Source organism: Balaenoptera musculus, chromosome 2 (genome assembly GCF_009873245.2).
Source record: "Balaenoptera musculus isolate JJ_BM4_2016_0621 chromosome 2, mBalMus1.pri.v3, whole genome shotgun sequence".
Lineage (NCBI taxonomy): Eukaryota > Metazoa > Chordata > Mammalia > Artiodactyla > Balaenopteridae > Balaenoptera > Balaenoptera musculus.
In genome coordinates, this window is record NC_045786.1 from 150,412,617 (window position 1) to 150,429,864 (window position 17,248).

A 17,248-nucleotide genomic window follows, 5' to 3' on the forward strand; every position below is an offset into this window, starting at 1 on the left:
TACAAGGGGCCCCAGCTGTCCGTGAATGCCAGCCACAGTGGTGGGAACTATCTGAATGTCAGTCCTGCCCAGGGTGGCCCAGGGTGGGTGGGCCTTGGAGAAGAGGAGGCTGCGGGAACAGTGGAATCCCTGATTCTCTTCCTTGCACCCTTGTCCAAAGGTCCCCCTGGCCAGTGCCCTTGAGCCTCCCGTCTGTCCCCTTGATGATTTATTCAACGAATGCTCTGTCCATTGTTCTAAACATGCCACCAGCGCCTTCATTCAACCACTCTGAGCATCCACTCTGTGCTAGGATGCTGCTGGGCACTGGGAATCTAGAGCTGCAGAAGGCATGACCCCTACCCTGACAGAGCTGGCCACCTAGGGGGGAGCCCCTGGGGACCTCAGGGACAGTCTTCCCCATGGGAATTCAGGGGTCAGTCGAGGGGAAGGCATCCATGAGCTCTCTTGCGCCATATTGCTTTTCCTGGCCTACAGGTCATCGTCTTGGTTTACTCCTTCCTCCGGAAAGCCGCGTGGGACTACGGACGCCTGGCTCTGCTGATACACAACGACAGGTGAGGAGAGGCTGGGCGTCGGGAGTGAGCTGCTTGCTTCATTGGGGGATGTGCTGCCGTGACCAGGACACGGCTCTGACCAGTGCCCAAACCGCACAGGTGTCTTGTCAGCAGGTGCCCATGCTCTAGCCCTCCCTGCATTAAGGTGACTTGGAGAGCAGCCACCTCTGGGCACGAGGCCACTTTTTTCTCAGATCTCAGCCTTTCTGGATCTCATGACTCCCAAGATGCGTTGGCCACCTGTCTGTGCCCAGAGCTGTGTGCTCAGCAAACAAGTTGAGGCGTGTCTGCTACTGGGCAGGAGGGGACCACAGCCCTCAGCCCAGGGAGCAAGGCAGGCACCTAAGAACGTTCTCCTTTTCCACCTCCCCACTACCTTTCCTGGCCGGCAGCCTGACCTCGCTGATCTATGGGGAGCAGAGCGAGAAGACGTCTCCCTCGGATATTTCCCTGGAGATGGAACACAGGGACAAGGTGGGTGCTGGGGTGGGCCTGGGCCTGGTGAGGGCGGGGGCAGGGGCCCGGGCATCTGCAGGAAGGAGTGGGCTCATCAGCAGGGGCTTTGCAATCAGCCACCCAACCACTCCTAGCAGCGTGACCTCGGACAAATGCCTCCGCCTTGCCAAGCCTGTTTCCCCGTCGGAAATATGGAGATATTGACCGTACCTGCCTCCTAGGGTGCCAAGAAGGTGGTGGCAGTAAGTGCACGAAGGAGAAAGGGAGCAAGGAAGGCCCTCCAGAGCGATGGAGTGGAGCTAAAGTGCTCTAGATGGTGCTCAGGGCTGGTCCGAGCTGAACTCCAGAAGAGAGGTCTGGCTTGCTGTCTCCACCTCCTCACCTCCCTCTCACTCCTCAACCCCCTCACACGTGGCTCCCACCCAAACAGCCCCAGGGTCACCAGCGGTCCCATGCGATGAAATCCAATGGGCTTTCCTGAGTTCTCGTCTCTCAGAAACACCTGAGCCTGCAGATCATCTTCCCTTCTTGAATAGAGGGGAAGCACTTCCCGCTGCTTCCGTGGCATCCCGCTCTCTGGGTCTTCCCTCTGTCGGTGCCTCCTCCACACCGGGAGTCCCCCCAGCAGATCCCAGACCCTCCCCATCTCTCTCCCAGGCAATGTCATCCACACTTATGACTTCAGCTGCCACCTCTACACAGATCCCTCCTAAATTCCTGGCTCCAGCTAAATTCCTCTGGGCTCCAGCCCCATTTATCCAATGGCCTTCCAAATATCTCCATGTGGACATTGTAAGGGCATTTTGGATTCAATTTGTCCAAAACATGCTGTGATCTCCCTCCGCCTCCACCCATCCCTGGATCGCTGGTCTCAGACTTCCCACCATCCATTCAGGTGCACACGCCTTGCTCTTGCCCAGGCCCCTGGGCATGGCCAGTTCATTACGAAGTTGTGTTGCCTTTACCTTCCCAGTTTTGTTTCTCTCCACCTCTCCCACCATCCCCCTAGTCCAGCCTCCATCAGTCTCTTGCTTGGAGGAGCGTCGTAGCTTCTAACTGATCTCTTTAGGTCCACGCGTGCCCCCTACTCCATCCAGAGCGAGCTCCATGAACAGGGACACATGGCTGTGTAAGTGTAAGCTTTCAGTGGCTTCCTAATGCTCTTGGAGTCAGTTGCGGGTGCCTTGCCATGGTCTCGTGGTTTGGCCTCTTGCCCACCTGTCCAGTCTCTCTTTCTCCTCCCAACTACCCCACCCTCCACCACGTTGGCCATCTTTTAGATCCTCAGAAGTGCCACCTCCTTCTCTCCCCAGGCCTTTCACCTGTTCTCCCCTCTCCCCCTTCCCCACTGGTTCCTCTCTGGCTAACACACCCAACCTTTGTTCAGATTTCAGCTCAAGTACCACTTCCCTGGGGATCCCTGCCCGCCCCCAAATCTGGGTCCAGATCTGTTGTTATACCCTCATGGAAAATGCATTCCTTTTCTTTTTAAGTTTTTTAAATAACGTATATTAGTTTTATTTTTTAAAAACATTTATTTATTTATTGGCTGCATCGGGTCTTAGTTGCGGAACGCGGGATCTTTTGTTGCGGCGCGCGGGCTTCTTTCTAGTTGTGGCATGCAGGCTTAGCTGCCCCACAGCACGTGGGATCTTAGTTCCCGGACCAGGGATCAAACCGGCATCCTCTGCACTGCAAGACAGATTCTCAACCACTGGACCACCAGTGAAGTCCCTGCATTCCTTTTCTTCAGCGCTCTTAACCCTGTCTGTGATGATTCCTCATCTACACAGTTAATCTAGTGTGCCCACTTCCCCCAGTGAGAGCTATACTGGTCTTACTCGCCACTGTCCCAGCACCCGGTCCAGCCTGTCGTGTAATTAGTATCTGATATGTATTTGTTGGAAGCAAATTCTCATCCATTTTCATCCCTCCAAGAGACCTGGTCCCTTTACTTGCCAAGACCTGCCCCCGACAAGAAGGGGAGCCTCGGACAGGTTCACGTCCTGGAGGTTTCCTCTGTCGAATAAGGACAGTAACACCTACCTTGCAAGGCAATTCTCAGATTTATCTTTAGAAACATCACTTCAGCTTTGTGCAGTTTTTTTCTGTACAATGACATTTTATTTTAAAAATATCTAGAAGATAAATCATGATGGCAGCAGTGGGGTAGTCAAACAGAAGAGGGTAGAAATTAGACACAGAAGAAGGGTGCGGTGAGGTAGCTCCTGCAGGGCCCCAGGCAGACGGCGAGGCCTCAACCAGGCTGAGTGGAGTGGGTGAAGTGAACAGGTCTCCTCATAGCACCCTGAGCAAGTCAGGGCAGATGTGGCGGGAGTGGGGAGGACGGAGCAACCGAGGTGGGTGCAGTGAACTGACCGCTGTCACTCAGTCTTGTCAGCTGAGCTGGCTTCTGGGAGCCTGTAGCCATTTCCTCGGGTTGGGGAGAAGAAGGGAGATGTGTCTGATTCTCAGGCCCGCTGTTCAGCTGCTACGTTTTCTGAATGGTTTATGCCTTTCAGAGGTACAATATATATGCAGGAGAGTGTGTGTGTGTGTGTGTGTGTGTGTGTGTGTGTGTGTGTGTGTGTGTGCACGTGTGTGTGTGTGAGAGAGAGAGAGAGGGAGAGAGAAAGAGAGAATATGGGTCCATACCTGGTCACTCACACATCTGTGTCCATGTGCCTTTCATGGGTACATAGGCCACACTTCTACTCACTACCTCTGCCCTCCCACTGATACGCCTCCACTCTGCATATCCACTAGGGCCCGTCAGCAAACCTGCTTGCTCCCTTAATGAACTGCATGTTGGCCCAGAGGTGGGAGGTGAGGAAAGACTCTCCATGTAGGGAAGGGGTGGCCAGACTGTCAGCCCAAGTCTTGTCTAGCAATTCACCCCCTCCCTGGGACTTTCCCAGTCGCCACTGCCACCATCATGCCATTTCCCGTCATCACTCTGCCTCATACCCGGGCTTTTATCCCTACTTTAGTTCCCTAGGATATAGCTGGGGAAATGGTGCCCCCACAAGTGGCCATTCCTGATGGGCATTCCCACTGTCAACCCACCCAGCACAGGGAGGAGGCCTAGAAGGTGGGCCTTACACCTAAGGGAGCAAGGAACTTCCTTCTGTTTCATGTTTGCCTGCCCCTCATTTCTTCCTTTTGGGAAATACCCCTTCCCCAATCCATGCGGTTCTGGGGGACTGTCAACCAAGTGGGCCTGCCTGGGTCGCTGATGTGCTCGTGACCCAATCAAGAGCTGCAACCTTTTCCAAGGTTTCGCCAGACCCTCTGGGATCCCAGAAGGAAGCATGCACCAGGGTAACTTAATCAGCTGCCACATCTGGCAGCTTTTAGAGCTGTGGCCCTCTGCCTACCCTATGCATACAGTTCCCAAGCTGACTGCCTCTCTAGCCCCTCCCAGCCCCCGGCTGAGGCCACCTTTTCCCACCACCCGGAAACTCCAGACAGCAAGACCCTGAGAGAAATGTATAATCGACAGGACCCTCAGATGCAGAAGAAGAAACCCAGCTCAAGTTAGCATTATAACAAAAGGGTGATGTGTGGCCTGAGTGCGGGGAAATCTAAGGGAAGCAGCTGCTTCAGGTACAGCTAGATCCAGGAAGTCCAGCATTGCCACCAGGATCCCATCTGTGGTCCTCTCTCCTCTGAGCAGGCTTTTTATCTCAGACAAGCTCCTGCATGTGGCATCAAAGACTCACCAAGCCACTCCACTCCAGGATGCCTGGTGTTGACCGAGATGCAAGAACTCAGAAGAAGACCCTTCTCCCAACACCCATATCAATCCCCTTAAGAGCATTTTGCTTGGCCCCTCTTGGGTCATGTTCCCGTTGGTCAACTGACCACTGGTAGCAGACACCTTCTTGACGGACAGTCCACCGGGCCACATGCATAGGGGAGGGGCATTTCCCAGAAGGAAGCAACGAGGGACAGACAGAAAGCAATTGATGTCCACCCCAAAGTCCCTTCTCTCCCTCCAGTCTGAGGCCCACCCTCTAAGCCACCACTTGCTGTGGTGGATGCCCGACTTCTGAAAAGACATCTCCCTCAGCACCAATTCCAGTCCAGACCTTGCCAGGGGAGGGAGCCCCGGACACTGCCTCACTGCCTCACTGTGCTGGGTTTTCTCACACTTTCTCTCCTTTTTCCCCAGGGCTTCTATTCCTGGTTTTTCAACACCATCACCATGAAGTAAGTGCCTGAGCTTCCTGAGCCTTATCTGGGAGAGGGTGGGGACAGGGTCTCCTGCCCTGCAGGACCAGGCCTTGGGCCTAAATTCTGTGCCCCAACGTCCACTCCCCACTCCCCCTGCCCACCGCAGCCCGGCCCTGGCAGAGGACGCCTTCCGGCATTCCGTAGGTGAAATGGGAACTGGACACTGCCCACAGCCCATTTTCCCTCTGCCACAGTTCTCAGGAAAGACCCCTCTCACATGCTTGTAAAAATGCTTTTATGAAGGCCACACAAGGAAGAAGAAATCCTTCCTGGGTACTCTTTGCTTTACTTCTGTGAACATCATTCCTCATATTTGCCTAGATGGAAAAAACAAAAACTACCAGGCAGAAGGGCAGGCTTCCCCTCCCAGCCTCCATGCCCATTACGGAGGGACAGCCCCTGGCCCACCGCACCTCCTGGATCTCTTTAGTGTGAGACCCCACTTGGCAAGGAGAGAGACCCCGAGTCACCTGTCATCTCCTGATGGCCTCATACCAGCCAGATGCCTCCGCAGAGCGGACACCTGTCAGAGCTCCATGCCTCCACTGCGTGTGTGGACACACATGCACACACACGTGCATACACACTTACATGTGTGCACACAGCTCTGTCTCCACCTCAGAGCGCTGTATGTTCCTGGGCTCTCCCTAAATATCCCCCATCTGGCCTGCCCTGCCTGTCCTTCCAACCCCTCCTCCAGGGTCCATCCTTGCCTGGTGATGCCTGCCTTAGGGTGCAGCCTCAGTGCTCCCCAGAGGCCGCCTGCGCCAGGGGCCTGCCTGGACCTGCACATCTGCTTCTTGGCCAAGGCCCTTAGGGCTTCTTCCTTCATGTACCTCCATGCCCACACCATTCAAGGGCCTTGCTGGGAGCATTCAGACATTGCCGCAAGATCCCATCCACCCACATGAGCTACACCAGGGCACCTCTCTTTCCCCAGACCTGTTGAAGGGCCTGGGACCCTTTGGGGGCACAAGATACCATGACTGGGCCTTGGGAATCCAGAGCTGGGCTTGGGACCAGCAGCCTCTGGAGTTTGAGCCCCAGCTCCACTGGTGGAGGACTCCCCATGGCCTTGGCCTCTCGTCTTCGTTCCTCATTCACCAGAGTCCCGAGGAAGTGATACAGCTAGTTTGTGCGTGGGTGGGAATCTTAGCCACATGTTGGGGGAGTGGAAGGGGGACTTTTATTTCTTGGCACCTTCTCTGGTTTTGCTTTGTTAATATTTAAAACATGCACAAGCTTGGATAAATACATTTTTATTAAGAGAAACCTATACCTCCAGTCTCTCATGCCCCTCTTCATGACCGCCCTTTCCTGCAGAAGCCAGAGTCCCAGCACACAAAGCCCACTCAGTCTAGTTAGAAAAACATGGGTTAACAAGACCCACTACACATAATTGATAATGGGGAGAGCATAATTGCTGTGCAAAGGGCATTTGGGAGAGCGAGAAATTAATTCCAATTTGGGGGTTCAGAAGAAGCATAGTTTTGAGCGAGGCCTTGAGGAATGGGAAGAATTTTGACTGTTGTGATGTGGAGGGCCCATCAGAAATTAAGGACTGCATGAGCAAAGGTTTGGGGCAGAGATAGGCAGGGAGTGTCCAGAAATGGTAAATCTTCTAGTGTGGCTAGAAGCAAGAGTACATAGCAAGAGAGGGGATGAAAGCTTGGGCCAGAAGGATCAGCTGGGATCTTGACCACCATACCGAGAATCTTGGCTTTTGATTTAGAGGCAGCAGGGAGCCAGTGACTACTTTTGAGCAGGACACTCAGGTGATGTCTGTTTGTAGGCAGGGGCATGAGGGGTCAATGGAAGTAGGAAGAGTCCAAAGGCAACGCGAGCAGCTAAGAAGGTTTTTCCAGTGTGCAGGTGAGAGGTGGTGGTGACCAGGGAAACAACGCGGAGGAGCCATGGGGAGGGAGATGATGGGGCAACAACAGTCAGTGGGTTGTTGTTTCCACCTGGCTTCCACCCGGTTAGGAAAGAGGGAGAAATCGAGGTCTGGTTTCTGGGGAGGGTAATAATACCACCAGTTGGGAGATGAGGAGATATGATGAGTTGGGAAATTAATGACATAGGGCCAGGGTGAGCATGTGAGTTGACCGGCAAGCTGTTGAACAACAGGATTAAAGCTTAGGAGAAAGGTCGGAGCTAGAGATTTAGACTTGGGATATGGGTGCACAGAGGTCGTAGTTGAAGTCATGGGAGCAGAAGGGACACCCAAGGGAAAGGGCCCAAGGGAGAGAGTGGTTGGGACAAGAGGAAAAGGTGGCAACCTCTAGGGCACGGGCTCACTAAAGCCAGGCAGGCGCGAGGTCCAGACAGGGTGTGGTCTGCAGCCTCCAGTCCTACAAGGTTGAGTAGCATGAGCGCTCAGCAGAGGATGTCGACTTCGGAGATTTGAGTCTCCACTGGGAGGGCAGTTCCAGGACGAGGAGATGTCCAAGAAGTAGAGGCAGAGAATGGAAGCCACCTTTTTCAAGAGGTGGGTGGGAGCAGGGAAGGAAGGATATTGGATGGAACTTGAAGGGAAACTGGTGAAGGAGTGGATGCTTAAGGAGTTTCTTGGGTTTTTTTTTTAAGAGTAGCAAGTGAGCACTTGAACCTGGCTGTAGTTGAAAGGGAAGAAGTGTGGGCGTCTGTAGAGACAGATGGATGTTAATTTAAAGATGAGACAGGTAGAACAAGTCTCCAGCAAGAGGTAGAGGAGAGGAAGCGATTAGAGCAGAGATGAGAATTAATTGTGAGTAGGAGAAAGAGTGATGCCTGGAATGTCATGGGGCCGGCACTTTAAAGAGTGGTGGGAAGAGAACAGAATTGAGTAGAGGAATATGTATAGGCAGACTCAAAAACTCAGGCTTCCCTCAGAACTGTAAGATAGGCTGCTGAGTATAACCTGCGCTTCCGGTGCAGATGGAGCAATGGGCCCAGTGGGGAGGCGGGAATTGTCAGCCCAGAAAGGAGATTCTTGTGTTCTTCGTCCCATCCAGCCCTCTGTTCCCTCCACCTGGTTGGAGGCTCTCACCCTGCCTTGGGCACACTGTTTCTATCAGGTGAGCAGATCTTGGCACCGCAAGCCTGCAAGGGGACATTCCCCCGTTCTCCCTTCTCACCAGTTCTCATCCACCCCATTCTTGGGATTTAATTCTCAAGTCCAAGGCAGGAAGTATTTTAACTGCTTGAAGTTAAAAAAAGGTTGAGAGCTCTAAATAATTACCTAAATGGTGATATTGAAAGCCTTGAAGATATGCTCTTTGTAATATTGTTGAAAAATAAATCTGAATCCTGGATCGAATGCTAGAAGTTGCATACAACCTTCAAGTCTGATCAGAGGGCAAAGGTGAGTAAACTATGGCACATCCACCAAAGGCGGGGGCGTGCAGCTTGGGGCTGGGTGTGAACCAATAATCCACAAACAGAGGCTATTGTCACCATTATTATTGGGCAGCCATAAAAATATTTAGACAAAATGTAAAACGGTCAGAAAAGACTTAAGATTAAATGCTAAGCAAAAGAGCAATCCATCAAATGCTGTTTATACTACAGTCACAAGTTAAACCAGCAATACAATAAGAAACTAAAGGAAATTGGCCAAAATGATTAATAACCATTATCTTAGGTTTGATGAGATTGTAGGTGAATGATTTTCTTCTTTTGTATTTTCCAAAGTTTCTATAATAAGCATGTATTGCTTTAAAATTTTTTAATTGAAGTATAGCACATGTACAGAAAAGTGCACAAAAAATGTGTCCAGCTCAGTCATCACAAGCAAAGCCTATACAAGCACCATCCTGATAAAGAATTAGAACATTGCCAAGACCCCAGAAGCCCTCCTCCTTCTCCCTCCCAATCTCCTATCACCTCCCACCTCTCCAAAGGTAACCAGTATCCTGACTTCTCTGTAGTTCAATATTGCCTATTTTTGAACTTTGTATTTGAAATGATAATGGTATGTATTGTTTGTGCCTGGCATCTTTCACTCAACGTTGCGTTTGTGGGGTTCAGCTATGGTCATTCATTTTTATCTCTGTATGGTATTTCATTACATACATATAATGTGATATATATAGCTCACTATATATATATTTCACTACATATATATTTCAATTCTTGTGTCCATTCTACCTCTGATAGACAATTAGGTTGTTTCCAGTTTGGGACTGTTACAAATAATGCGTCTGTGACATTCTTATATATGTCCCTTGGTGCCCATGTGCATGTATTTCCGTTGGGTATAAACCTAGGAGTGGAATTGCTAGGTCATAGGGTATACTTATAGTCAACTTCTGTAGATAATGTCCACTCTTATCCAAAGCTGTGTGCCAGAGTAAGTACCCATGAGTGTGAGAGAGCTCCCGGCATCCCACACCCTCGCCAGCACTTTCTCACCAACACTTTCCTCACCGACTTTCCAACTTTGGCCAGTCTGGCAGGGTGGAGTGATACCTCATTGTGGCTTTAAGTACCCCTTTTTAATTTAAGGAACAACTTTTTGAAAAATAGGATGAATCCTGTTATCACTAATGGTTTATTCAGTGCCTATGCTATAGCAAGCACTCAAAATGTTTGAACAAGCAATAAAAGAGGAAATAAATGCCTGATTTAAGAGGGCTTCTGGATTCCCAGGATTGTATCTGTAGCCTCTATCTTTGATTCGCCTGTGAAATTCAGTGAAATACATTTCAGGCATGACAAGTTTTGAGAAGGGTGATATTTCTAAAGATAAAAACTCGGGGGTGGGGTGGTCATCTTCTCTCCCTTTCCTCTATCTACCTCCGACTTCAGTTGTAGCCACGCTGGCTCCTGAGCAATGTCCTTGTCTCTGTGTCTCTTCCAGGAACGAAGATCTGATTAGCAAGTGTGGAGACGATGCCCGTATCTACATCATGTTCCAGTATCATCTCATCGTCTTTGTGCTTATCCTCTGCATCCCCTCCTTGGGCATCATTTTGCCCATCAACTACACTGGAAATGTTCTGGGTAGGCAGAGCTCAGCAGGTCCCGGGCCCGGCCCACTAGACCTAAGAGGCAGCCCAGTAGGCAGGACAGAGCTTGGGTCTTGAGCGTCTAGGAATCTAAATTTTAATTGCACTTCTCAAAATTAGTTATGTGACCTTAGGCAACCCACGCTTCAGTTCTCTCACATGGAAACCAGAGATGATACCTCTTTTGGTATAAATTTGGCCCAGGGCCTGGCACACAGAAGGCAGATAGTAGTAATTCAGTCTAAAACTGAATGTTTATTACCCCACACTGCACCTGTCCAGGTGTTCCTGGAGGCCTTGTTATGACATGTGACCCACTGCAAAGATCTCTGGACCTGATCTCTCTCTGTACCCACTCTGATGGACACAGCATGCAGAATTTCTCATAGGGAATCTATCCACACTCCTTATAACAGGGTAAATTCTCACACAATAATGTGGTGGGTGAGGGCTTGGGCTTCAAAGACAGAAAAATCATGGTTCCCCAACTTTTACCCACGTCTGCTTCCCAAAAAATTATTTCATCTTATACAGTGTCCTCAGGCCTCAGTTTCCTCAACTGTCATAGGGATTGAGAGACAATGCGTGTCAAGTGGTTGGGACAGTGCCTGATAGTGGGCACTGTGAATAACAGCCAGGGTTTCACTAGGAAATGCAAACATAGAGCTGTGTGAGGGCCATACAACTAGGTGGTACAGGATAGCACCTTAAATGCCCAGGTGGCAGCCCGGTGTACCCTGATGGCTCAGGTTTCCACCTATTTCTCCTCGGCCAGAGGTAGACCTCAGTTACTTCAAGGTAACACCCATTTCTCATGCTACCAAATACCACCACCAGAGTAATTAACTACTGAGCCCTGCCTTCCCAGATTCTCATCCTAAGAGCTAGTGTGTTGGCAATGATAGTATGATAGTATGGCAATGATAGTATGATAGTATGGCAATGATAGTATGATAGTATGGCAATGATAGTATGATAGTATGGCAATGATAGTATGATAGTACGGCAATGATAGTATGGTTTCATAAAACTTGGAGATGTCTAAACCAGCACACTAATACACTCAGCCAGAAGGATTTACTCTGTTAGAATGAGGCAGCAATGCATTTTCAGAAGTTCTGGGTTTTGTGATTGTTGCCAGTGGTAACAGTGTTGCTAATTTCATCATTCCGCTCATGGTGGGGCTGCCGGGTCCCTCCCACAAGCATTCACCGATGTCTGCCCTGAGTCAGTCATGCTCTGGGGTTGCCACACCAACGCTCGGTCTCACTTCACAGCCGAGGAGCCCCAGTCAGCAGTCCCAGGGAGGAGAGGAGGCCTCTGCTGGGGTTGTTTGGAAGCTGGGGACAAGCTCTGGGGAACTAGAAGGAAGACCAGGACGTAGGCAAGCATCTCTAGACCCCGGGCATTCACTCAGGAACCCTGAAGTCTGGCACCCAACCAGTCAAGGTGCCAGGCTTGAGGTCAGCAACTTTCTTCTCTTTCAGACTGGAATAGTCACTTTGGTCGGACCACCATTGTCAATGTCTCCACAGAGTAGGTACCTGATCCTCTTACCTCCCATTCTACTGGCTTGCGGGGGTTGGGTGTTAGCGTGGAGAGATGGTCCAGTGTGTGGGTCCAAAACATGAGCACCACTCTGCTGATAAGAAAGGCTTGGTTTCCTTGGGAACCCAGGTTCCAAGTGGGATGCCAAAAGTTGCATCCTTTCGGTGGGGAAGTATTCTTGGTGCCTCAGTGTCCCCATCTCTGTAATGGATGGAACTACCTAAACCGGTCACTCCTGAAGATTTGGAAAGATGGTCCTATTTGCTTAGTATGTCCAGCTCCCAACAGGATTACTGTAGTAAGCAGAGGTTTAAGGTATTGCTTCCCTGCCCACAAAATAGTTCAGGTCAACCCTCATATAACCGAGTGAAACTCAGACCTGATTGCCACAGCAGCGAGACTAAGGAACCACAGGAGCTGGGTTCATGCCCCGGCTTTGCCATTAGCCGGCCCTAGGTCTGGGGCAGTGCACCCTCCCCCTCTGAGCTTCATCCCTAGTCCATGGTGGGGGAAGAGCTGTTGGACATGACCTCTAAGCCCCCTCCAGCCCTCATGGTCCAGGAACCTGTGGATTTTAACATCAGCCAACCCAGTTGGTGGCCAGATCAATCTGTACTGAGCCAGATGTGGCCCTGCTGGTCCAGGCTGAGATATCAGCCCCGCCTAGGTCTCATGGCCAGGCTTGGCCGACTTCCTGACAAAGCTGAAGCAGCATTTCCGGCAGGTGTGAGTGGGGTTTGCACACTCCTGCCCCACCTCCCCTTGCCCCACCCCTGATCCTCTGCCCCTGCACCCCTGCAAACTCCATCAAATTCCAAATCCATCAAAGTCCAAACTCAGCAGAATGGTTGGGCACCCTCTCGCCTCCACCTTCAACCAACTCTTTCCCGGGTACTGGCAACACCAGAGCAGAGCTTACCAGCCTCTGCCAGGCCGGCCACTGTTATAAGTGTGGCACCTACAACTTCCCAACAAGAAGTGAATTTTAATAGGGCAGCAAAGAGCCTTCAACGTTTGTAAATCCATACTGGCAGAGAGCTGGAATGTCCCTTAGGGACCGTGTCACCTTGCCCCCTCTGAGAACACTGAGGAGAGAAACATGTAACTAGATGGGGAAGGTTAGGTGAAATGCCAGCACAGAGACAGTGATGAGGAGATATTTTGAAGCAAGGCAGCCTTTCTCTCCTCCAACTGCACCAAATAAGGCAGGCCCTATTTCTGAGCAGTCATCCTGGCTGGATGCCTTGGGACAGCATCACGTGAGCACAGAGCCCAAGGGCCAGCACTCGTCCTACCCCAGGGAGGCGGGCCGAATCTGCAGGCCCACCTTCCTCCAGGCCTGTGTGTGACCCCGGAGTCCCTTACCACAGAGGCTGGGTGGCCCCTCCTGTTGTCCTCACGGTCGGCGGGGGCGGCCTGAGCCACAGCCGCTGGCAGCACGACACGGCGTGAAGAGTGTAAGTGCTTCTGCAGCTCTGGGCTCACCTCCTGGCACTGCCACAGCTAGGAGTGACCTCGAGCAGTCACTCTAGCCCTTGTTTCCCTACGAGTAAAATGAAGACATTCACAGTACCACCTTCACGAGGTACAAGAGTCTAGTGAGAAAATGTACACAAAGCATCTAGTCCCACCCTGGGCCTGGCATATAGTAAACACTCAATGTTAGCCTCTATTAGTTAGAGTGGACATACCCTTCTCCATTCCCTTCCAAGGTGCCTGAGTGTCTGGAGGCACCAGAGGGTGGCCCTGGGGAGACTGTGTGGGGTGGAAGTTGGGGTCTCATGCCTCCTGTGTCTTGTTCTTGGCAGGAGTAAGTTCCTGTGGCTGCACAGCTTCTTCGCTTTCTTATACTTTGTCACCAACTTCCTCTTCATGACTCATCACTGCTTAGGGTTTGTGCCCAAGAAGAGCTACAAGGTGAGTAAGTGAAAAGAGCTACTAGAACAACACCCTCTCGGCTAGAGGCTCTCCCCAGCTGGACACCATCCCACGCCCATACTTCAGAGGCATCCTAGCTTGGTGTGTTCTGCACACCTGGGGGAGGGGGCGGTCTCACCTGAGTAGGGCAAGCCTCCTCTGCTCATCCCTGGGAATCGTCACCTGGCACATCTGTCTGGGCTGTTAAACCACTAATACACTTCCAAACCAGTTGGTAAATAGCTGCTCCCAGGTGCCTCCTCCCCCTTGCACCCCTGCTGCCCTGGACCCTCTCCAAGGACCCCTGGACCTCCCCACCATCAGAAAACTAAAGGCTTAACTAAGCGCTGAACCTGCGGGGGGCCTCAATCCTCAGCGGCCAGTGCCCCCTGCTGACCCTCTGGGTAGATATTTTGACTACTTTGCCCACTCTTGCTGTGCCCAAGCTCCTTGCCCTTCTACCATCTCCCTGAGGTCAGAGACCCCATGTCCTGCCCCAGTGTTGTCCCCACTGTCTTGGTTTGTGTTTCCCCCATCCTACCTCCCAAGCAGACCCTGAGACAGGGATTTGAGTAACATTCACTTGTTTGGGAGGTGATCCCAGGAAGGACCACTAGGTGGGTAGGGTCTTCTGCAGGGGAAGATGGCAGATAAAAGCAAGATCAGCACCTTCAAGCTGTCCATCCTAAAGGACGGATTCACTTTACCCCACCCCAGAATGCAAATGCACATACCCCTGAAGGGTAATCCCGAATGTTTCAGCCTGCCAGTCATGGAGGCTTGGGCACCCCTGACCAGTCTGGATTCGGCCACTTCAGCTTTCCTTCTTGCCACCAGAAGCTTCTGCCCAGACTCCCCTCTCTTGCAGCACAGTTTACCAGACTGTCGCCTTGAGGCGATGGCTCAGGAAGACATTTCCCACTCACAGAATAAAATGTGGACTTTGAGGGGCTTCCACATTCCCTCCCCAGAGTCTAGCTCACCTCCTAACTCCCCTGCACAGTCTGATGAGAGGGACGACCCAGCGAGGTGGGACGTCACATCGAGCAGTGGAGGTGCAGGGAGACCATAAATCAGCAAGAGACCATGAGCAGCCCTTGCAGGGCATGGAGCTGTGGTCCTTCCCCAGGCCCTGTCTGCAGCCTCTGGCTCTTCCTCCCTCGATCACAGCCGTCTAAGGCAAGGGGTCCACGGGGGGCACAGAGATTAACAGAGGTGTAGCTTCCCTGGCTGCAGCTTCCCACGGCCTGCTGACCTCAGGGACACAGGCTGGGGAAGCTGACACTTGGCTTACCCAGCAAGGAGGTGGCCTGATGGGAGTAGAAGACCTACTCCAGGTGGTTCTGGGCCACCTGAAGACCCAGACTCCAGGAGTCCTGTGTGAGCACAGGCTTCTTTCTCTATTGACCTTCCTCACCTAGGTCACAAGGACACTAATGATCACCTATGTCCCCACGGACATCCAAGACCCAGAAATCATCATTAAGCATTTTCAGTAAGTGGGTCGGGTGGGCTGAGGCATGGATTGCCTCCTCCTGGTAACCCTGCCTGGGTCCTCATGTGGGTAGTGATGCACCGGATGGTGGAGTGGGGCTGTGGCTCACCCTAGATTCAGCTCAGGATCAACCTTTCAGAATGGGGGAGGCCCTGGTTGGGGCCAGAGCAGGGTTTCTGAAGTCAGGGAATTTCTGATGGCATGGGTGTGATGGGGGATGCTAGTTTTCCTTTCCCTTGTACCTCCAACTGTGGAGCCCAGGGAGCTGCCAGACCGCAGTTATCTAGAGCAGATCATCTTGAGGCAACTTTTGTGACCCGAGTTCCTAGCCACAGGAGCTAATTATCTCTCCATGAGCAGCAATTTCCAGCTCTGCTCCCTGGCCCTGTTCTGTGTCATCTGGGAAAGATGTGGCAACTCTCAGATTAACAGGGATCAACCCTGATGTTCAGCCTTAGGAGCAAGGGGTGGATTCTACCATCCAAGCACCAGGAACCATGGGTAGCTGAGGCCCCTAGCCCTGTAGGCTGTAGCTCTGGGTAGGGGGTGGGGGGGGGAGGGGGGAGGTCCCCAGCCCTACAGAATGGCTCAACCTCCATGTTTGTGGCTTCAGTGAGGCCTATCCAGGGTGTGTAGTGACCAGAGTCCACTTCTGCTACGACGTCAGGACCCTGATTGACTTGGATGATCAGAGGTGAGGCTGTAGCGGGACCTGTCTGAATCTGGGGTGGGGAGAGAAGGAGAGGTTGTGGCTCTGCTGGCACCCTGACCACAAGATCCTTCTCCTGTTGCCCATTGGCTGACAGGCGCCATGCAATGCGGGGCCGGCTCTATTACACTGCCAAGGCCAAGAAGAAGGGGAAGGTGATGATCAAGATCCACCCCTGCTCCCGGCTGTGCTTCTGCAAGTGCTGGGTCTGCTTCAAAGAGGTAACTGGCAAGGGCATCGGGGGACACAGCAGAGGGGCTAGGGCACCGGGTCTCCAGGCTTTGTCCAGGGCTCTGGGCAGTGCCCCTTGCCCGCACCCTGGGACCGCATGCCTCATTCAGGTCTGCTCTGTGCTGCGGCACCTGGCTCCTGCTTTCCTTTCCACCCGTCCTATCTCCCTGTTGAGAGGAGTCTTTCTTGGGGCCCTTCCAGAGTGATCCAGGGAGGCTTGTTCTTGCCCCCTCCTGGGCTTGGATGGGAGGACCAGCGAGGACACCGCAGGCTGCTATAGGCTCCCAGGCCTCAGGCTTTCACTGAGCTAGGACAGGAATATTTGAAAGCAGTGGATTCAGTCTTATCGCCCAACCACCGTGGCTAGAAGGAGGTCTTGGCAGGACTGAACTCTAGCGAGTCCAGAAAAAGAATCACCCCCTTTCCTGAAAATGCTACAAACACATTCTGTCACTCCTCTGGGGGCTACTCCGAGTCCAAAGGCACCCCCTTACCCCCAGCGACGCCTCGCTTTCCCTAGATCTAAGAGCAGGGAGCTAATTTCAGAGTCATAGCCTCTTCCTCTTCTAGAGCTGGGATCTTGGAGCCCACCTGGGGTCCTGAGCTTTTTGCCAGGCTTCAAAGGGAGCCAGGGATGGAACCAAGACCTCGGGCCTGCCGCCTGAGTGGAGAGAGGCCTCACATCCAAGTGTGAGGCCTGGAACGCTGGCTGCTCCAGCTCTGAGGGCCACATCTCACCCCAGGTAGACGCAGAGCAATATTATAGTGAGCTGGAGGAGCAGCTGACTGATGAGTTCAACGCTGAGCTCAACCGCGTTCGGCTGAAGCGTCTGGACCTGATCTTTGTCACCTTCCAGGACTCCAGGATGACAAAGCAGTGAGTGCCAGGGCCAGCTGCTTGCTGTGCCCAGCCCAGCCCTGACAGTGGGCCTCTGCTTCTCTGAAACCATCCTCTTTCACCCTCATTCCAGCCAAGGGGAGGAGGAGAGAGAGCCTCCCTCCAGTTTGCCATATTCTGCCCTCCCCTCGACCCCCCCATGCTCCTCATGGGCATGGCAGCCGCCATCTTGTTTTCTAGAGCATGGCCACATCCATCTTCCCCCAGCTGCCA

The 17,248-nt window shown here is 52.4% G+C and overlaps 1 protein-coding gene across 5 annotated transcripts in view; it reads left to right on the top strand.

Annotated features, from left to right (window-relative positions):
• TMEM63C (transmembrane protein 63C) overlaps positions 1–17,248 on the top strand; it is a 132,584-nt gene that overhangs the window by 96,833 nt on the left and 18,503 nt on the right. For 4 of the 5 annotated variants that reach the window (XM_036841854.1, XM_036841852.1, XM_036841855.1 and 1 more), the window contains exons 3-12: positions 478–557; positions 950–1,031; positions 5,188–5,225; positions 10,090–10,232; positions 11,725–11,773; positions 13,594–13,702; positions 15,124–15,197; positions 15,811–15,891; positions 16,004–16,127; positions 16,881–17,014. In XM_036841854.1, coding sequence (XP_036697749.1) covers positions 478–557; positions 950–1,031; positions 5,188–5,225; positions 10,090–10,232; positions 11,725–11,773; positions 13,594–13,702; positions 15,124–15,197; positions 15,811–15,891; positions 16,004–16,127; positions 16,881–17,014 — 914 coding nt within the window. Of the gene's footprint in view, positions 1–477; positions 558–949; positions 1,032–5,187; positions 5,226–10,089; positions 10,233–11,724; positions 11,774–13,593; positions 13,703–15,123; positions 15,198–15,810; positions 15,892–16,003; positions 16,128–16,880; positions 17,015–17,248 lie in introns of those variants that run through there. The other variant, XM_036841857.1, reaches the window with a different exon arrangement.